Source organism: Perognathus longimembris, chromosome 20 (genome assembly GCF_023159225.1).
Source record: "Perognathus longimembris pacificus isolate PPM17 chromosome 20, ASM2315922v1, whole genome shotgun sequence".
In the NCBI taxonomy this organism is placed as follows: domain Eukaryota; kingdom Metazoa; phylum Chordata; class Mammalia; order Rodentia; family Heteromyidae; genus Perognathus; species Perognathus longimembris.
In genome coordinates, this window is record NC_063180.1 from 30,791,857 (window position 1) to 30,814,067 (window position 22,211).

The 22,211-nt window shown below is 45.3% G+C and overlaps 1 protein-coding gene across 2 annotated transcripts in view; it reads left to right on the forward strand.

The window, feature by feature from the left end:
* The first annotated feature begins 1,966 nt into the window (after nucleotides 1-1,966).
* Nucleotides 1,967-22,211, forward strand: part of Crtc3 (CREB regulated transcription coactivator 3) — a 74,701-nt gene continuing 54,456 nt past the window's right edge. For both annotated transcript variants that reach the window (XM_048368917.1, XM_048368919.1), the window contains exons 1-2: nucleotides 1,967-2,241; nucleotides 9,598-9,696. In XM_048368917.1, the coding sequence (XP_048224874.1) occupies nucleotides 2,110-2,241; nucleotides 9,598-9,696 (231 nt within the window). In that variant the 5' untranslated portion in view covers nucleotides 1,967-2,109. The remainder of the gene's footprint in view (nucleotides 2,242-9,597; nucleotides 9,697-22,211) is intronic.

Below are 22,211 nucleotides of genomic sequence, written 5' to 3' on the forward strand. Positions count from 1 at the left end.
AGGTCTTAAAAGGTAGAGCTTCTGCCTAGTGTGAGTCCTGAGTTCAATGCCCCGTACTGCCCCAAACAACAGACAAACAGAAAACTCATTTTATTTCTAGAAACATGAACCCTATAGATATTTAACATCTATCTTAATTAGAAGTTGAAGGAGAGTGAGGGGTCACCAGAAGTTGGAGGAAAATCTATGAGGGGAAAAAGCATACTTTTAAAAACACCTAAGTCGGGGCTGGGAATATGGCCTAGTGGTAGAGTATTTACCTTGCATACATGAAGCCCTGGGTTCGATTCTTCAGTACCACATACACAGAAAGAGCCACAAGTAGTGCTGTGGCTCAAGTAGTAGAGTGCTAGCCTTGAGCAAAAAAAAAAAAAAAAAAGCCAGGGACAGTGCTCAGGCCCTGAGTTCAAGTCCCAGGACTGGTTAAAAAAAAAAAAAGACACCTAAGTCACTGTGGCAGAAAACAGGCTGGGAGTTTCTGGTCTGCACACCCGCCCCCCCCCCCATTGCCCCACCAAACAACAACAAAAGACCCAAAGACCCACACCGGCCTCGTACCAGCACCACAACCACACGTGACCCTGACCTAGCAGATCACTGAGCCTTCAGAGAATGGGAGAAAAACAAAGCAAGTGGCGGGGTCACCTGCAAAGACAAGGAACAGAATGTGAAGGTCTCCCAGTGACAAACTGAAGCCAGCACCACACTGCTAACTGCATAGGCTTCCAAGGAAGAGAATGGCTCTTAGCCCTCTAGCACCCTCGTGAGGGGGCAAAAATCTCAGAGATATTCCCCCTTATGCATGCCCTTGCCCCAGGATGGAGGATGCCCAAGTCAGAAGGCTGGAGATACAGGGGAGAGGAGGGAAGAAGAAGCAGGGCAGACTCTAGGCCCAGAGCAGCTCTCTGGAAACCTAGCAGGCTTCCTTGGAGAACTCTCATTTCACAGCCACCACTGTTGTCACTCCCAGCTCTGTCTGACATTGGTGATGAGCTGAGAGAAATCTGAGCAAAGCTACAACAAAAGAAACTTGTCACTCCTCCCCAGAATTTGTACCAAAATGGAACTGTACTATACAGGGTTTATAATGAAGTATTTACATATAATATATAATACATATATAATGATTTCCCGAAGGCAAGCAGTATAACTGCACGGTGATCAGGTAATTACACTGAAAACCTAGGAGAAGAGAATCTCACATGCCCCTGGACCAAACAGAGCCAAACTCCTGTATCACCACAGACAGCTGACCTCCTATCCTGAAACCGTGGGGGAGGAGGCACAAGGAGAGCCCTGATCAACCAGGGGGCACTTATTCTACAATGGCTTTCTCTCCCTCCCTCCCTCCCTCCCCTTCTTTCTTTCCTCCTTTTTGCCTATACTGGGGCTGGAACTCAAGGCCTTACGGAGGTGCTCCTGTTTGGTATTCTACCACTTGAGCCACACCTCCACTTCCAGCATTTTGCTGGGTAAAAGTCTCTCAGATTTGTCTGCCAGTGTGAGCCTAGCTGGTGGCTGAACTCAGGGTTGGAGGCTTGGAGTTGGAAGCTCTGCAGGGATCAGAACTGGAGGTCAGGCAGCTGGAGGCTGGCCTTGTGGTTGGAGGCCCATCTTAGGGCTAGAGATCCAGCCGAGGGATAGAGGTCTTCCTGCTGGGGCCAGAGCTCAGAGTTGCCAGAGGCTGGGCCGGGTTCAGGCCGTGGAATCTGCGTGGTTGGAGGCAGGGCTCAGGACTAGAGGCTGAGCTGCTGAAGGCCAGGCCAGCCTGAGATGGAAGCTACCCTGCTGGAGGCCCGGTTGGGGAGTTGGAGGTCAGGCTCATAGTTGGCGTCCGAGTTGGTTACTGGAGGCCCGGCTTGGCGGCGCCGGGGCGAGGGCGGGGCTTCGAGGGAGATGGGCGTGGACTAGCGGCGCGGGGCGTGGTCACCGGAGTGGGCGTGGCCAGCGCGGGGCGGGGCCCTCGGCGCGCTCCCGGTGGGGCCGCGGCGGCTCCTCAGCCGGTGGAGCCGGACGGCAATCTTGGGGCAGCGGCTTGGGCGGCCTGGGTCGGGCGGGCGGGCGGGCCCCGCGCTTGCCGCCTCTGCTGCTGCTCGCGCCCGGCCCGTCATGGCCGCGTCGCCAGGCTCAGGCAGCGCCAACCCGCGCAAGTTCAGCGAGAAGATCGCGCTGCACACGCAGCGGCAGGCCGAGGAGACGCGGGCCTTCGAGCAGCTCATGACCGACCTCACCCTGTCACGGGTGAGGCCCGGGGGGCGGCCGAGCGGGGTCGGGGTGAGAGGTCGCGTGGGTGAGAGGTCGCCGGGGGGGGGGTAAGAGGTCGCGGGGGGGTGAGAGGTCGCGGGACCGCCGCGAGGCGGGGTCATCGGGCGCGGGAAAGCGGAGCGGAGCGAGCGGCCTGGCGGGGCGGCGCTGCGGGCGGGCGGGCGGGCGGAGGCCGAGGCCGCGGCGGCGCTGGGGAGGAAGCCGCCCACCGCGCGCGCGGAGAGGCCGCTCCGAGGCCGCCTGCCCTCGGGGACTCGGCCGCGGGAGGCCCGGGCCGCGCGCACCCGCCGGCAGAGCGCCTGGCTCTCCCGGGGAGACCGCGGAGGGCGGGGGGGCGGGGGGAGCCGGGTCCTGTCACTGCTGCGCGGCCCCAGCCGGGCACCTGCGGAGGATGGGGCGCCGTGGAGCCGGGCGCGCGGGCCTGGGGATGGGACGCTGACCTCGAAAGAAAATTGGGGAACGCAGGGGAGGGAGACCTAAGAGTTGGAGTGTAGCGGGGGAGCCAACCCGAGAGCCGTGGTGCCAGGTGGGGGGTGGTCAACCCGAGAGCCGGGGGCCCAGCCGGAGAGTCAAACCTGGTACAATCCGGCGGTCCTCCGCCCCTCCAGTCCGCACACCTCACACACCCTATGCTTTTTGTCATTGTCGTGTGTGGGAAAGATTGTTGATGATGCAGCCAGAGTTCGTTAATTGGGAGTCTGTTTTGATTTTTTTTTCACAATCTAAATCTACTTAATTATTTATATTAAAAGTTGGGAGGCTTGGACACTAGGCCAGAGTTCTTATAGTTCAAGCCGGAACTGGGAGGTGGTTTTCCCTCTCAAATGGAGGGGGAACCGTAGATTGCTAACAGCCCACCCCAGCCAAAGTCCCGCACTCAGAAGCGATGCGTCATGTTTAGTGTTTTAGAGATGTTAAGGAGAAACTAATGTTTTCCATGTTTACTATCTACACTAGGAAAAGATGATAGATACAGAAGGTACATGAATACAGAAGATAGAATGATCATAGATGAGAGAAGATGATATATAGGAGTTCATAGAAATCCCCATGGGGGTTATAGATCATAGGTCACCCCACAAGAAGTAATAGATAGATAGATAGATAGATAGATAGATAGATAGATAGATAGATAGATAGGCAGACAGACTGGGCTGAGGATTTCAGGAATTTTCTTCTGGAGTCCAGCCCATCTTCTCTGGTTAGCAGTCTGCCATCACAGGTGTTTACATAGGTGACCTTGGTTAGGCTGAGAGATGAGCCTGAGGGCTCAGGACATGGAAAGAGATGGATGGGTGAATGCTGAAATCTGATGGTCTTGTTTAGACACATACAATTTTTTCTCCCTCTGTGGTCCCCAAAAACTAAAATATCCTGTGGCTTATAACAAAAGTTTGCCAACACTTGAAGAAAAGGCATTCATGATTTCCAGAATCCCATAGACTGCAGATATTATTTCTGATCTCCATCCTAACTTTCTACTTTAGGAGCATACATTTTATGTACAATTATATGCACTGTGTATTTGTATATAACTAGAATTCAATCCCTCACAGAACTTATGAATGAATCCCTTTAAAATATCCCTCACACATGAGGTTCTAGAAAGTATACAGACTATTATTATTATTGTACTGAGGGTTGAATTCAGGGTTTCATGATAGGCAGGCACTCTTGAGACACATCTCCATTCCTTTTTGCCTTATTTATTTCTCAAGTAGAGTCTCACTTTTTGTCCAGGTTGGTCTGGACAGCAATTTATGTTTCCTATTTATGTTTCCTATGTAGCTGAGATGACAGGTGTAAACTTGAAATTGTGCTGCTGCAGCCTCCCCAGTGCTAGGATTATAGACACACTCTACACACCTGGCTCAGGCTCTATTAAAGCCAATATTTTACAGATCTTTAGTTCACTTAGTTTGATTATTTACTCAAGTCTATATATGTAGTCCTTTGCTTATGACTGATTCAATCATGAACCAAAGCATGTATGTGTACATTCAAAATTACAAATGTAATAAATTCAAATCTACTTTTATTTAATATGGCAAATGCTTTTTTGCTTACCTAATCAAGGCTATCAGTGAATATGTTAATTAGCAATTTTAATCAATTGATGCTCAAATGATAATCCAGTCACGATTCTGATCACTATAAAGTTATGTCAGCCTTTCAGCTGGCACAGGAAATCATTGCATGTTAATTCTGCTTGTTTACTCCTTGGCCAATCACTATTAGTCTGACTTGGCTGCACTGTGTTTATAAACATGAAGATTACAACTTTGCTAATAATATTTAAAATTTAGCATTTCTGTGCTTTGAACTCAGAGCTTTGCACTTTCTAGACAGGTGCTCTCCTGCTTGAGCCACATCCCCGGCAGCTTATTTGAAAACTTCCAGGGTTATTTTCATAAAGAAATGACAAAATAAAAACCCTTATCATAGAGAAGACTTAGCTTTCCAAACATGTCTGTGTGTTTCCAGAGGTCCCAGCTGGAGGAAAGTGTGTCTGGTTCATAACTGGGTTCTGGCCTTCTGACTGCTTTGTAAGCTCCAGGGGGCTTGCATGGAAAAGGGAGGTAGAGGAAGAGGAGGAGACAGGGAAGACTGAAGAGCACCCGAGCCCGTAGAAAAGCATGGACCATTGCTGTGAACAGGAGTGGGTATGAAGCAGTGCTGCTGGTCCTGTCTCATGTGACAGGATGCATCCTTCAGTGAGGTCATGTTCAGTGGTCTCATGTGACAGGGTATGTTCTTTGGTGAGGTCTCATGCAGTGGTCTCATATGACAGGGCATGTTCTTTGGTGAGGTCAAGTACAGTTTGGTGAGGTCTCATGCAGTGGTCTCGTGACAGGATATATTCTCTGGTGAGGTCATGTACAGTGGTCTCATGTGACAGGATGCATCCTTTGGTGAAATCAGGTGCAGTGGTTTGATGTGACAGGATATGTTCTTTGGTGAGGTCACATGCAGTGGTCTCATGTGACAGGATGTGTCTCCTGGTGATGTCATTTGGAGGCTGTTGGTGATTTTGGCGAAATCTGTGCATACCCAGGATGCTGGGTTGGGAGGTATAAGTTAGACATGCTGATGTGCAGATGGAGTAGATGGAAACCATAGGTTGGACACTTGTTCCAGATGTTTCTCTATGTAGGACAACTCATGTTGAGAAAGCATAGGCTAACTCTTTGCTTCAATCTGGAGAGTTAATTTGGTTTGGATAGTTGGAAAATAATCAACAGATAAATTGTAGTTTCTTTGCTTCAATCTGGAGAATTAATTTGGTTTGGATAGTTAGAAAATAATCAACAGATAAATTGTAGTATAGTGAGGCTCTAGGAGAAGCTCAAACCTGAAGGGTTGAGTTGGCCACTGTTACTACACATGTAAGATAGAGATCAGGAGGGTCATGGTCAGCTGGGGCCAAAAGTTAGCAAGGCTCCATCTCAACCAACAATCCAAATGTGTGGCACACATTTCCCAGCTAATCTCAGTTTGAAGCAAACCCCGGGGTGGGGGGTGGGGGTGGCAAAGTGAGACAAACCCGGGCACTGCTGGCTCATCATGCCTGTAATCCTAGCTACTCGGGGCTGAAATCAGAGGATGGTAGTTCAAAACCAGCCTGGGCAGGAAAGACCATGAGGCTCATCTCCAAGTAACCACCGGAAAACTGGAAGTAGAGCTGTGGTTCAAAGTGCCAGAGCACTAGCCTTGAGCAAAAAAAACCTCAGGGACAGTTCCCAGGCCCTGAATTCAAGCCCCATGACCAACAGAGAGAGAGAGAGAGAGAGAGAGAGAGAGAGAGAGAGAGAGAGAGAGAGAGAGAGAGAGAGAAGATCTAGGGATGTGGCTCAAGTAGTAGAGCATCTGCTTAGCAACTGCAGGAGTAGATGTGGGCTAAATATTAAAACTCAAATATGAACTGGAATTTAAATCTGGATGCTGAATACTCAGATTGCCCAGGGAAGATATACAACAGCATTTATTGAAGACTTCACTGATGGTTATGACAGTGGTGGTCATGTATGCATGGGTCTATTTTTGGGTTGTCTTTTCTGTTCCACTAATCTATAGCTGCCTCTCCCATCCAGGCTAAGAATACAAGGACTCACATATGCTGGGCATACTACCACTGAGCCCTAGCCCTAGATTTCTCTTGGACAACACCACTGTCTGGCTTACTACAGCTTTTTTAAAAGTCGCCAAATTGTTAACTTCATTCTACCAACTCAGCCCTTCAAAAAAATCACTTTAAATCTTCTGGGTCATTTGGACATCCATAAATTTTAGAATAATCTTATCAATTTCCATTAAAAAGAACAGCTGGATTTGGTTTTGTTTTTGTTTTCATTTGGTGCTGGCAATTGAACCCTGGGCTTCATTGCACACCAAGTACATGCTCAGCCACTGAGCTCTTCACAGGGCCCTTGGGATCTTATTGGAAGTATATTAACTATTTTGAGACTCTTCTAAGAAAGAATTAGTAAAGCTTCCATTTCATTTCACAGAGGTGTTAATTTAAAGGAAATTGCACCAAAATGTGTAGTTAGGCAAAGATTGCTAACTTAATTTACAGAATGAGGCAGATTAGGAAAATGAGTGGAGAAGCCAAGAATAAAATGACAAAAAAATAGCAGATAATCCTAGGTCCTAGTTGAGGATTATAAGGTATAGTGAGGATTGAGCAAACCCTGCCTAAGGGCAGCCATTTCTCAGCTCTATCCATTGTTCAGTACAAGAATGTGATTTTTGTGTTTTAAGATCTTTCAGAGAAGTTACAAATCTAGATTTTTATGTAGTTTCTCATTTTTTATTTTTTGCCAGTCCTGGGGCTTGAGCACTGTCTCTGGCTTCTTTTTGCTCAAGGCTAACACTCTCCCACTTGAGCCACAGTGCCACTTCTGGCTTTTTCTATATATGTGGTGCTGAGGAATCGAACACAGGGCTTCATGTATACGAGGCAAGCACTCTACCACTAGGCCATATTCCCAGCCCAGTCTCCCAATTTTTGAAATTAAAATTTAAAATATTGAATAAATCAGAACTCTCTAGGCTACCAAGCTGAGACTTGTGCTTTAATCATGTTTTGTTCCTCGTATTCATCATTCATGAACATGAAGATATCATTTCTATCTAGTTCACTTGTTCCAAATTTCAACAGAGGAAAATTTTTCTTAAAAATTGGAAGTTTTTAGGAGTAGTTGAGAATATTCACAGAAATAATAGCTTGAGAACTTGTCTAGAACTTTACAGTTTACACATCACCATCCTCTTTTCTTTCTTAATCCTTTGTGAAAGAGACACAGTAATAATTGAACCACCCGCACTCAAGCTCCAGCGTACAAAGACAGGTCTTCTGGCTCTAAATCCACTGTCTCCGAGGCTTTGGAAACAGCCCCTCGGGAGAGAGAACAGTTACAGTGCTGTGCAAGGGCCTGCAGCTCCATTAAAGTTGGTTCCCTAGGCAGGAGAGAGCTGTTTGATTCTAGTGTCAATGCTTCTAGGTCAGGGTTGAAGCCTTTGGGAGATTCTTTGGAGTCAGGAGTTTTAGCAAGTAATCCTCTCAGTAAGCCTGTGCCTGGCCTAGTACCTAACTTACAGTTACATTTCTATGTATTCAGATAAATAGATGATTGATATTTGAAGAAAGAATCAAAAGCTTTAGACAACATGGTTGAGGTGTGTGTGTGTTGTGTGCACATGTGTGTACATAGCTCCTAGCGTTTGAACTCAGCCTGGTTGCTGTTCCTGAGCTTTTGTTTTTTTTTTTTGGCCAGTGCTGGGGCTTGGACTCAGGGCCTGAGCACTGTCCCCGGCTTCTTTTTTTTGCTCAAGGCTAGCACTCTGCCACTTGAGCCACAACGCCACTTCTGGCCGTTTTCTGTATATGTGGTACTGGGGAATTGAACCCAGGGCCTCATGTATACGAGGCAGGTACTCTTGCCACTAGGCCATATTCCCAGCCCCTTCCTGAGCTTTTTTGCTCAAAGCTAGCACTCTACTATTTGAGCTACAGCTCCACTTCTAGGTCTTTGGTGGTTAGTTGGAGATATGAGTTTTACTGACTTTCCTACCTGGGCTAGCTTCAAACCACAGTCTTTAGATCTCAGCCTCCTGAATAGCTTGGATTATAGTCTGAGTCACCAGTGCCTGGCTGGTTGAGAATTTTGTCTAGAGAATTTCAAGGACAGAGCATCAAGAACTTCTAGTAAGTGGTTTTGGATTGTTAAAGTAGAAAGCTGGGAGACCATATTATTCAGTTTTTTGTTTTTTTGTTTGTTTTACCAACTGGACTTTTTGAAATCACTGCCTCACAGTTGCAAGGCAAGTGCTCTACCATTTGAGCCATACTCCCAGTCTTTTCTGCTTTCATTTACTCAGGGCGGGTCTTGCTTTTTGCACAGGGCTACAGACCTACCTGTGGCTTCTCTGTATCTGGGATCATCAGTGCCACCTACCTGGCTCATTGGTTGAAATATCATCTTGCTAGTTTTTTTGTCCAGATTGACTTCAGATTTTGATCCTTTCGATCTCTGCCCTCTTTCACCCCTAGTAGCTGAGATTACAGGTATGAGCCATTGCTCCTGGCCAGACTTTATTCTTACAAATGAGCTCATAGGTGGAAGAAACTCACTATGTCCTCCTTCTCATGTTTGACTCTGAGATCTGGGTTTTGATTAACATATTATAGTTGTCTCCTTGTGTAGAATGTTTGAGAAATCTAATACTGTGTGTAACTGAAGGATAAAGACACCAGAGGTTTTAGGTACCCCTAATGGACTTATCTTTTGGAGATCCTGTCACATCTGGGATCTCCTTCAGTGGGGTAGGGGGTTAATGGATGGGATTTCATTACACACATCCCTGTTTTGTATCTATTTGACTTTTTTTTTTGGTGGGGCTTGACTGTCCCTGAGCTTTTTCACTCAACGTTAGTGCTCTACCACTTTGAGTCACAGCACTGCTTCTGGTTTTCTGATGTTTAATTGGAGATAAGAGTCTCATGAACTTTCCTGCCCTGGCTGGCTTCAAACCCCCATCCTCAGATCTCAACCTCCTGAGTACCTAGGATTACAAGCATGAGCCACTGGTGCCCGCCTCTCTGATTGTTAAAGGTGACTGCACACACACCTACACATACTCAAAGAACTTACAGGAGTTCCTGACTGTCAAGACATGGGAGATATTGGAACATGTCTGAGTTCCAAAAAGTAGAAGTGGCCAAAACCCAGAAAACACCAGAAACCTGAATCAGTAGAGAAGTTAAAGCCAAAGACTTTCACTCTAAAAGCTGCTGTGGTCTCTGAATTTCCAATGTTGCTTTTCCTTCAGGTACAGTTTCAAAAGCTCCAGCAACTGCGCCTCACACAGTACCATGGAGGCTCCCTGCCCAACGTGAACCAGCTGCGGAGCAACACATCAGAGTTTCAGGTACCTCATCTGGGTGGGCAGAGATGGGTAGAGATTATCCAGGTACGGTTCACTGGTCCACCAGTGTCTGCAGTGAAAGTAATGTGCTTCCCCAAAGGTCAAAGGCCGCTCGGCCCAGTTCAGACAGGATGGGAGTTGTGCTAGCGTGCAGACAGACCGGGGGCCATCCTCAGCCCTGGGGCAAAAAGAAAAAGCAACATAATACTACATAGGATTTTCTAGTACCTACACTAAAGAAAAACACATGGGTGGAATTAATTTTAATGTTATTTAGATAATTTGAATAATTATTTAATTCAGTAAATACTAAGCATCATTTCAACCTGTAATCAACACACAGCAGAGTGTTGAGGTACTTCACATACTGTCTTATCATTAAGTCTTTGAAATCTGTATGTATTTCACATTGGCAGCATATCACAATCTGAGCTTAACTGTAATTCACTGGCTACTGGAGACTACAGCTACTTCACTAGACAGTGCCTGCAGACTAAGGCTCAAAGTGTCTTGTTGCTTTGGGTAGGGTGCTTCAATCATTGACCTCAAGAGCTTTACACAGAACAATGAAGAATCTTGTTTCACACAATGGGATCTGACACTGCTGTGCATATTCTAGACTGTGAAGATTTAGGAGCCTGTCCTTCTAATTAAACAAGTTAAGATTGGGTGTGAAGATGAGATACCTGAATACCTCTTCAGTGTAAAAGCATGGTCGTCTTTCTTTGTTGCCAAAAGTGGGTTACTTTTTTGATGATATCTGAGATATTTTAGAGTATTTTGAATTTTAGATTTTCACACCCCATTAAGTTTATTTTCTGAAATATGAAAAATCGGAGACACTTCTGGTTTTAAGCATTATGGATTAGGACTCTCTTAAGTGGCACTGCATTTTACTTTCCCTTTTGTTTGTATCTTTGTTGATCCTGAGGGTTTAACTCAGGGCCTCACATTTGCCAGATATTTTTGGTCTGGAGAAGGAAGTACTGGAGTTTGAACTCAGGGCCTTGAACTTGCTAGGCAGGTGCTCTGCCACTTGAGCTGAGTCCCCAATTCTTTTTGCTTTCATTATTTTCAGCTAGGGTCTCACACTTTTTCTGGGGGGGGGGGCAGTCCTGTGCCGTGAACTCAGGGCCTGAGCACTGTCCCTGGATTCTTTTTTGCTCAAGGCTAGCACTCTACCACTTGAGCTACAGCGCCACTTCTGGCCATTTTCTGTATATGTGGTGCTGAGGAATCGAACCCAGGGCCTCATGTATACGAGGCAAGCACTCTTGCCACTAGGCCATATTCCCAGCCCCAGGGGTCTCACACTTTGATCCAGGACTATATTTGGACCTAAACTTCCTTGCCCGTACCTTCTTTCTGGCTCAGATCACAGGCATACACTACCATTCCCAGATTTTAGTTGATATGAGATCCCAAGTTGGACTCAAACTGAAGTCCTTTCAAACTCTACTTCCCAAATACTGAGGATTACACATATGAACTACCACACCTGGCCAAAATAATTATTTTTCACTTTTATGAAAAATAATTTGTCTTGCTACCTTCCCCCCCCCCCCCCCCAGTCTTGGTGCTTGAACTCAGGGCCTAGGTACTGTCCCTGAGCTTCTTTGGTTAAGGCTCCCATTTGAGTCACAGCGCCACTTCCACAGCGCCACTTCTGGCCGTTTTCCATATATGTGGTGCTGGGGAATCAAACCTAGGGCTTCATGTATACGAGGCAAGCACTCTTGCCACTAGGCCACATTCCCAGCCCCTGCGGTTATTTTTGAGGTAGGGTCTTACTTTTTGCCCAGGTAGATGTGGGCTGTGGTCCGTCTGCCTTGTGTTTCCACATGTCACTGGGATGACAGCTATGTGCCACCATGTCCAGCTGCTTGCCCTGCAGCTAGGATAATGCCTGCACCATGACACCCAACCATTGGTTGAGATGGAATGTCAAACTTTAATGCTTAGGTTGGCCTCACACTGTGATCCCAGAACTCTGCCTCCCAAGTAGGTAGGATTACAGGCCACTACACCATACTGACCTTGTGACTTTTGAATAGTTATAGGCCTTTTTTCTTTTTGGTCAATTGTGGGGCTTGGACTCAGGGCCCTGAACACTGACCCTGGCTTCTTTTTGCTCAAGGCTAGTAGTACTCTACCACGTGAGCCACAGAGCCACTTCTGGCTTTTTCTATATATGTGGAACTGAGGAATTTAACCCAGGGCTTCATGTATACGAGGCAAGCACTGTACCACTAGGCCATATGCTCATCCCGCACTTCTGGTTTTTGAATGGTTAATTGTAGATAAGAGTCTCATGGGGACTTTTCTGCCCAGGTTGCCTTTGAATCTCAATCCTCATATCTCAGCCTTCTTAGTAGCTAGGATTGCAGGCATGAGCCCCTGGCACCAGCTTAGACTATTTTTTAGAATATTGCTCTGTTAGAGTTTTAGTGTTGTTTTAAATTTACCTGGTGCTTGGGATGGAACCTTGCTCTTTGCACATGCTGCAAGTGTTCTAAGACAAAGCTACACTTGAGGCCCCCTTCGGTTGGGATTTTTCTGTGTATCTTTATGGTCAGGTTCAGATTGTGTGTCTTTGGCAGGAACAGCAAATGGTGCTGCTATTGTACCAACTGGGTTGGTGGTTTCCATCTGTCCTGGCTTTTGCCACAAGGTTTGTCAGTCAGGCTCTTTCCCTGTTGTGAATACATATTTTGCAAGGAGGTGCCTTATTCCAGTCTTCACTAAACTTTCAATTTATATATATCTCTCTCTCTCTCTCTCTCTCTCTCTCTCTCTCTCTCTCTCTCTCTCTCTCTCTCTTTCTCTCTCTCTCTGTATGATTTTATGGCTTCTTCTTGTATTCAACAGGCTGTGATCTGGGAGTTACTTTTATTTTGATGTTCTCATAATCCCTCATTCAGCCAGCAGGAGTGCTCTTCCAGACAGATACATTCTTAAAAAGCTGATATAAAAAAGGAATCCTGGAGTTCAGGTTTTTCTAAGTAACCTTTTTGGAGGTATAATTTATGTCTATGATTTACTTCTTTTAAGTCTACAACTCTGTGCTATCATCCCCAGCACAATCAAGACACAGAGCAGTTCAATAAGCCCAGAGTGTCCCATGTCCTTCTATCCCCACTGAATCTTAGGAAGCCACTGCTATGGACCCACAGTGGGGATGTATAGCTCTGTCTTTCCCCAGCTCCCTGTGATGAAGAGGATGTGGTCTCTGGGTTCTTTCGTTTAAGTTATCGCCTTTGAGATCCATCTAAGGTGCCATTTGTTTCCCATGCCAGTAGCCACAAACTTGGCTTCCAACAACAGAAATTCTGCTTCTGGAAGTCTTTCAGAAAGCACAGTGTCAGCAGAGCCTAGCTCTTGTGTCTAAGGAAGGAGTCCTTTGTCTCTTCATGCCTGTTAGTTGTTGCAGGTACAGTGAAGGCAGCAGGGAAGAAGTAGGCGCTGTCTTCTTTGAGAACCAGAGCATCCTCTTTGGTTTGAGGAAGGAAAATCCTCTACTAGTGTGTTTCATTCTGAGTAACAGCTGTCTTTTAGGCTGTGTGTCCTGATTCTCAGGCAGCCTTAGAGAGAACAGAGGGCTCCTCTCAGTGTGGGGCTCTCTGGCTATAGTTGTAGCGTTTCCTGCCTAATCCTTTCTAGTTATGTCACCAAAAACCAATTGTACTTTTTTTTTCTTTTTGGTCGATCGTGGGGCTTGAACTTTGGGCCTGGGCGCTGTCCCTGAGCTTTTCAGCTCAAGGTTAGTGTTCTACTACTTTGAGCCACAGTGTCTCTTCTGGTTTTCTGATTGTCCATTGGAGATAAGAGTCTCATGGACTTTCCTGCCTAGGCTGGCTTTGAACCATGATCCTCAGATCTCAACCTCCTGAGTAGCTAGGATTACAGGATTACACCGGCACCTGGCCCAATTGTACTTTTTTTTTTTTTTTTTTTTTTGGCCAGTCCTGGGCCTTGGACTCAGGGCCTGAGCACTGTCCCTGGCTTCTTCCCGCTCAAGGCTAGCACTCTGCCACTTGAGCCACAGCGCCGCTTCTGGCCGTTTTCTGCATATGTGGTGCTGGGGAATCGAACCTAGGGCCTCGTGTATCCGAGGCGGGTACTCTTGCCACTAGGCTATATCCCCAGCCCCCAATTGTACTTTTTATATCTCTTCTACATTTTAACAAAATTGAATCATTTTGTTTGCAACTGAAGGTTTACAAGCTTCTGCCTCATTTAGCAAATAGTCCTGTGGCCAAAGGAGGAAGCCACTGCTGCACTGTTGCACTGCAGGAAGGCTTGGTGGCCAGTTCTAGCAGGGTGACTTTCCTGAGGCCACTGCCAACACACATGGGGGTGATGAAGCTAGACTTTGTATAGAAAGAGAGAGCCAGTACAACAATCAAGTCTTGTTTTGTTAAGAATCTCCCTATGCATCCCAGGCTGGCCTCACATTTGAGATCCACCTGCTTTGCCTCTTGGGTACTGCCATTACAGATGTGAATCGATCTGGCAAGATCAAATCTTTGGCTTCTAGTGGATTTCTTTACTGTATTTCCTTTCAAATTTTCATGAGGTTCTGAAAACAAAGATTGACAAATGAAATATCAGTTAAATTCAAACTAATGGAAAGCCTAGGTGGCAGTATTTGCCTCAGAATGCTAATACTGATAGCCACCGCCAACTGAGCCTATGCCGTGTGCCTGAGGCCTCACTAAATTCTCTACATTGATTATTTTCCCTCTTTTGTTAACATATATTAGTTGTACAAAGGATTTCATTGGGATATTTTCATACATATACTTAGGTCAAATTGGTCCCTCTATGACTCTTCCACCTTTAAATAATTTTAGCATGTTTTGTACATGCATGTGATGCACTTTTTTCATATTCTCTCCTTTTATTTTTCTACCTCCTCCCCACACTAATTCCCACCCCCACTCCCATTTAGATTCATGTCATTCTATTTTTTTTAGGTCTGCATTCTGCATATGAAAGACTATACTCAATGTTTTTGTCTTTCTCAGTCTGGCTTATTTCATTGACGTGGTAATTTCCATTTCCATCCATTTTCCTGGAAATGGCATAACATCATTCTTCTTCTTCTTCTTCTTTTTTTTTTTTTTTTTTTTGGCCAGTCCTGGGGCTTGAACTCAGAGCCTGGGCACTGTCCCTGAGCTTCTTTTGCTCAAGGCTAGCACTCTACCACTTGAGCCACAGCACCACTTCTGGCCTTTTCTGTTTATATAGTACTGAGGAATCAAACCCAGGGCTTCATACATGGTAGGCAAGCACTCCAGCACTAAGCTACATTCCTAGCGCAATATCATTCTTTTTTATGGCTGAATAATACATACATATATTTCACATTTTCTTTCTGACAGCACCAGGTTGGTTCTATCATTCATCTGTGATGAGCAGTGCTGTGATACACACAGTATGCCACTTTATGTTCTAGTATGTGCCCAGATAGATGCCAAAAAATAGCATTGTGAGGTCGTAAGATAGTTCTAGGTATTGTTTTGAGCCACTTCTATACTAATTTCCATAATGGCTACACTAATATAGTCTCACCTTTTTTACCCCCATATTCCCACCAGCATTTTTTTTTTTTGGTCAGTCATGGACCTTGAACTCTGGATCTGGGCTCTGTCACTGAGCTCTACAGCTCAAGGGTAGTGCTCTATTACTTGAGCCACAGTGCCACTTCTGGTTTTCAGGTGGTTAATTGGAGCTAAGAGTCTCACAGACTTTCTTGTCCCAGCTGGCTTTGAACTGTGATCCTCAGATCTCAGCCTCTTCAGTAGCTAGGATTACAGACGTGAGCCACTGGCGGCCGCTGTTCTTATTTTCTTGATGATTACCATCATTGTGACTAGGGGGAGATTAGAATTTAGGCCAGGACCTGAACTTAGGACTTGGAGCTTTTGCTCAGCTTTCCCCTTCTTGGCTGGTGCTCTACTTCTTGAACCACAGTTGCAGTCCAGCTTTTTGATGCTTGATTAGATTTTTTCTGCTTAGGTAGCCTTGAGCCTCGAACCTCTAGGTCTCAGCTTCCTGAGTTACTAGAATCATACCCTTGCCTTCTTCAGTGTGGTATTTATTTGCATTTCCTATGGTTAAGAATGTTGAACATTTTGTCATGTATTTATTGGACATTTGTACCTCTTTTAAGTCTTGTGTGTACAATTCATTTGCCTACTAATTGGGTTGTTCTTTTTTTTGTGTGTGGGTGTGTGAGTTCTGGGGTTTGAACTCAGGGCCTGGGAGCTATCCTTTTGCTTTTGTGCTCAAGTCTAGTGCTTTACCATTTGAACCATAGCTTCACTTGACTTTTTTTGTACTGGAGATAAGAATCTTATGGTCTTTCCTCCTAGGCTGGTTTCAAACCATGATCCTCAGATCTCAGCTTCCTGAGTAGCTAGGATTACAGGTATGAGCCATTGGTGCCTGGCTCTGGGTTATTCTTTTTATGTTTAATTTTTGGAGCCGTGTGTGTGTGTGTGTGTGTGTGTGTGTGTGTGTGTAGAGAGAGAGAGAGACAGACAGACAGACAGACAGAGAAAGAGACAGACAGAGACAGACACAGAGACAGAGACAGACACAGAGACACACAGAGAGATTTTTGTTGATGGATAGCTGGCAAGATTTTCTTTCATTCTCTGGGCTGTCTTTTAATTCCAGTACTTGTTTCCTTTGCTGTGTAGAAGCCTTTAAATTTGATGCAATCTCATTTGTTGACTTTTACTCTTACTTCCTGAGCAAATTTGGAGTCCTATTTGGAAAAGTGTTAGCTTTGCCTGTAACTTCAAGGATTTTCTCTGTGTTTTTCTGTAGTAGTTTTCAAGGTTCAGGTCTTCTCTTTAGAAATAGTAAGGAATGCTTTATGAATTTGTGTGTCATCCTTGAATAGGAGCCATGCTAGTGTATGTGGTGCTGAAGCAAGTACCCTACATGTGTTCTCCACATGTTCCCTGTGGGTTAACATATTTATTTTCTAATTGTCATAGCATTATTTGATTTTTATATGATGAAATGACATAACAGCAAGTTGCCAACAGTAAAACTTGCAGTTTTTACATATTCTCATTCACTTGTTTAGAAGTATACTTTTTATTTTGAAAGTTTCAAATGCATGTTAAGAATTTTTGTCCTAGGATGATTTACATTTGTTTGTACTAAATATTAAAAATTATTTCCCAGCCAGGCACTGGTGGCTCATGCCTGTAATCCTAGCTGCTTAGGAGGCTGAAATCTGAGTGTCTCAGTTTGAAGCCAGCCTGGATAGGAAAACCAGTGATACTCTTATCTCCAATTAACCATTAGAAAACTATCTAGTTTTGAGCAAAAGAGCTCAAGGATAGTGCGCAGGTCCTCATTTCAAGCCCCATGACAATCAATCAATCAATCAATCAATAAATTTCCTTGTCTTTTTCAACTTTTTTTTCCTTCTGCTTTTCAGTACTGGGATTTCAGAGCCTGATACCTGCTAGGCAGGCTGTCTACCACTAACCCCCACCCTCAGCTCTTTTTCTTTTTCTACCAAGATTTCTGAGTATGTGAAATATATCTGAAGGAAAACTGCAGAAAGTGTTTTAGGAACTTGGCACGCATCCCACAGGTAGAATGGGAGTCGTTTGACGTATCTTTTGACTTGTCACTGTCCCATTAAACTTCAAGATGACTTAGAGATCTCTATGTCCTCATGGAAAAAATCTAGTCCTCATATATATTTGCTCATGTATGTTTGCAGTTTTGAATTTCAAAGTGATCGCATAGCAGCCTGCACAAAGTAGAACACCTTTAAGGACGCTAACCTCTAGAGCCCCTAGGTCTCTGTTCTCCTCCTTGGAAGTGGGAGTCTAGGAAAGGGGAGAAGAAACAGGAAGCAGCATGAACACTCTTGCCCACAGGTGAAAGAGCGCTCCTAATACCACTGAAGTAAACTCCAAGTAGGTCAATGCTTACAGTGGAGATGAGACTATTGCTCACTAGATGAGGCTCCTGGTTCTCTAGATGAGGTTCCTGGCTCTCTGGTCAGCTTTGCTGATTGATACCACATTACTCCCTCCTCTCTGAGTCATATCTCTAAACCTCTTCTAATTGTTATGAGAGGATGACAGTTACTTGGGAGGGTTATCTGCAAGTCTTTGGAAACTGAAGTACTATGCAGAAGCTAGCTGTACACCAATACAATAGTGCTTAGGAGCAGCTTTCCAGTAGAAGTTTGTAATTACAGAGTCCTGCCTCCTTTCTGCAGTGCTCTTCTCAGCCCTGCCCCCCATGGCCACCCTGGTTGGCCACACCCCCACCCTGGTCATAGGTGGCTGTCTAACTTGATATCCTTAGGACTACATGCAGCAGCTGAAGGTGTAGCTAGACAAGGGAGGAGAGAATAATTACAAGTAGAATTTCAATTTCACATTTGCATAGTTGCATCTCAAGTGCTTAATGTCAGCATATGGCTAGTGGCCGTGTACAGGACCGAGCTTTGCTGAGCAGTGAACCTATGCCCCCCATACGTGCACTGTGGTCCTCTCCCTTCCTTTTTCAGCCAATCAGATTTCTGATTAAAGTTATCCCCAAATGTTCTAAGTCTCCACCTAACCACTCTCAAGTGTGTGCATTTCAAACAACAACACTAGTAAAGTCAAGTCCGGCAGGCAAAATGTCACACTGTTTATAAATGGCATGGCAGGGCCATTTTGGACCCCCTCCAAAAACTAGTGAACAAGATGACCCTTTGAAGGCTCTCTGCTCTGCCCCTCTTCCCTGAAAGAGGAGTTAACTACTTTGTGTTTCTTTCCAAAGAAGGAAATTCAGCAAATGTTCCTTGGGTACCTTCTGTGGTTAGGCATAGGAAGTGTGGAAATGAGTAGGTTAGAAGGTTACAGCCACACACAGCTTGCTGCCAGAGTTGAAGGCCTAAGCAGCCTGTATGCAGCCACTGCCCCTTTCTCTAGAAGAGATACTGTGCTTCGAGCCACAAGTGCCTTGGAATCTCAGACTATCCCAGAGTGGCTCAGTCTTGAGTCCCAGATCAGATTCTATGGAGACCTCAGTGTAGCTTCTGTGTCACCTCATGGTCTTTAGAACTTCTGTGTCTCTAGGCTCATCTTGGGATTCTCTGGTTTCCTGAGTGCCTCTTTACCTGGTACTTTTGTCTCCTGGTGCTTTGGCAGTGGCTCGCCTGCAGCCTCTCTTCCTCTGGGTGCCATCCCGGGTCACACACACATTGATGACATCACTACTCCTTTGATCTAGACTTTGGGACATTTCCTTAGCCCCTCTAAGCCTGGGTTGTTGCTTTTGTTTTTTCGGTATCTAGAATAGGGATGATATTAGCAATTATAGAATAAACAGAGCTCATGAGAAGTGTGGAGTTCTTGACCAAGGGCTTGAGGACTAGAGCGTAAAGATAAACTCAGTCTTCCCAAGCCAGTTACTAAATTCTGTTCATATGCATCCATTTGTCATAGTTTGTAGCTTTTCTGGCAGAATAATCTGCTCAGAACTTAAAAGTGAGAGGGAATTTTGTTCCCAAGATTGTAAACCTTAGCTAGTCCTGCGCTTGGGTCCAGCATGCTCTCTGCTAGCCCTGAAACAAGAGTCTTCTACCCAGATGCTATTAGATAGAATGAGATAGGGCAGTGACCTAAGGTTTCTTAACTCGATTTAGAAGATCAGTTTTACATTTTAACATGAGTTATTTCCAGATATTTCCACTGATTACACATATTATTTTATGGTGTGTCTTACTTTTTTTTTTCTAGACAATAACATTTTCTGACCTTATCTCTAAATTCTGCGTAGGCGTCCAAAACCTTCTAAACATACACACGTTGCAACTGTGATTTGTTGTACCTCTGTGTTTGGTTGTTAGCTGCTTTGCCTTTGATTTTTGCTTCTTCTCATTTGCCTGAGGAAATTGGGAGAAGCACAGAAAGTTAGTGGGTTACTTAATAGGTTTGGAATGTGCATCTGTCCCAAAATAGGAACTGTGACCAAGAATATGATTGTTGTATTTTTAATACAAATTTGAATTGTGCTTTCCCCCCACTTTTAATCTAACCATATGTGCTGAATAAAAGTCGTACAAGAATGGGGGAGGAGAGTAGACAACTCATGAATCTCTAGTAGTCTGGATGGAAGCCTTTGTTTGAAATTGCTGAAGGAGGGAGAGAAGGTTGGCCTCACACACTGAATTAGGAACATCTGTGTCCATGAGAACTTGAGCAAGAGCATTAAGCAACTGGAATATGGCCCTTTTCCCTCTGCCTTCCTCATGCTCCCAACTGTCCACGTAGCGGAGGCTTGGGGTGACATGCGCTTGAGATACCCATATAGCTTAATGTCATTCCCAGCAGTGCTTTAAAGGACAATTGTTGGGCTGGGAATGTGGCTTAGTGGTAGGGGGCTTGCCTAGCATGAGTGAGGCCCTGGGTTCAATTCTTCAGTACCACATAAACAGAAAAAGCTGGAAGGGGCGCTGTGCCTCAAGTGGTAGAGCACTAGCCCTGAGCACAGAGAGGCTCAAGAACAGGGCTGGGAATATGGCCTAGTGGCAAGAGTGCTTGCCTCCTACACATGAAGCTCCCGGTTCGATTCCCCAGCACCACATATATGTAAAACGGCCAGAAGGGGCACTGTGGCTCAGGTGGCAGAGTGTTAGCCTTGAGCGGGAAGAAGCCAGGGACAGTGCTCAGGCCCTGAGTCCAAGGCCCAGGACTGGCCAAAAAAACAAAAACAAAAACAGAGAGGCTCAAGAACAGAGCCCAGGTCCTAAGTTCAAGCCCCAAGACTAGCAAAAAAGAACCACAAAACAGTTTTACCTGGTCAGCATGGCTCATGCCTATCATTCCAGCTATAGGAGGCCAAAATAGGGAGGTTCAAGGCCAGTGTGGGCAAAAAGTTTTCAAGACCTCATCTCAGCTATGTGGGAAACATAAATAGGAGGATCATAGTTCAGGCTGGCCCATCTCAAAAAGTGCTGAGACATAGAGTACTAGAAGTATGGCTCAAGTGGTAGAATACCTGCCTAGCAAGTTTGAGGCCCTTAGTTTAAACCCCAATACTCTTCCCCCTACCAAAAAGAAAAAAAAATGAAAAGAGTGTAGCTCGCTATGTTAGTAGACACCTGTAGTCCCAGCAGTTTGACAGGATGAGGTCAGAGGAGTTCAAGATTAGCCTAGACAGAATAACGAGATATCTCCCTCCTTCCCCTCCCCTCCCTCCCTCCCTCCCTCCCTCCCTCCCTCCCTCCCTCTCTCCCCCCTCCCCTCCCCTCCCTCCCTCCCTCCCCCCCATGTACACAGTCTCTCTCTGTCTCTGACTCTCACTTTCTCACTCATGTTGTGTTTAGTGGTGCTGAAATTTGAATTTAGTGCCTCATGCTCACTAGGCTGGTGTTTTACCACTTGAGACATGCTTCCAGCCCTGCTTTTTGCTAGTTATTATTTTGAAGATGGAGTCCAGCAGGTTTTTCTTCCCAGCTGGATCTCAGCCTTTTGAGTGGCTAGGATTATAGACACGAGCCACTGGCATCCAACTGAGATATCAGCGCTTAAGGGAGGAAAAAGACTGAGTCATATATCTTAATTTATAGACTTTATTTCAGAAAAGATAGGAAAGATGAGAATTTCTCCTGGGAAGTTTATTCATTGTATAAACCCAGTGACTTCTTTGAAAAGATATACCATAAGGTGCTAAAATGACACAAAAAAAGGTCTTTGTTTTATATTGTGGGTTTTTTTGTTTTTGTTTTTTTTTGCCAGTCCTGGGGGTTGAACTCAAAGCATGGGCACTGTTCCTGAGCTTTTGTGCTCAAGGCTAGCATTCTACCACTTGAACCTCCATTTCTGGCTTTTTTTGGTGCTTAATTGCAGATAAGAGTCTCAGGGCCTTTCCTGCTCCAGCTGGCTTCAAACCACCATCCTCAGATCTCAGCCTTTTGAGATTACAGCTAGGTTTATAGATGTGAGCCACCAACACCTGGCATGTTAACAAAAGTTTTCTTTAAAATAAAAACTAAGGCTATAGGGTATGATGATCAATTACAGATTTATCTTAGTATCTCCACTTAATGTTTGCTTTTGAGAAAACCACTTACCCTGCTAGCCCACAGTATTAATATAAGAGCAGCTTCTCCCTCTTGTACTACTTGAACTGTTCCCCTGGGGATTGTTTCCCTCGCTCTGCTGAAGGGAGAATGTTCTGGTCTCCAGAACATTTCTTGCTTTTCTTTTTCAGTCCCTGGCGAACTGCTCTTTTCCACCCTGAAGGTCTCAGTTATATACAAAATACTATTGCCCTTGGAGGGCCTCCTGTGTTTGTGTGTCTGGGCCTTTCATACCGAGATATATTCAGGGCATACAACCCATCTGTGATGTCAGGACCAGCATTACCCTGATGCCGTCTGTGTGGATGTGAGTGTGAGTGGGGTCAGGTCTAGATGGCTTCTGGCTTTTGTTGTGGCTTCTTCCCTAGGCTTCTGGGCCATGTGACCCCTAGCAAGCCTC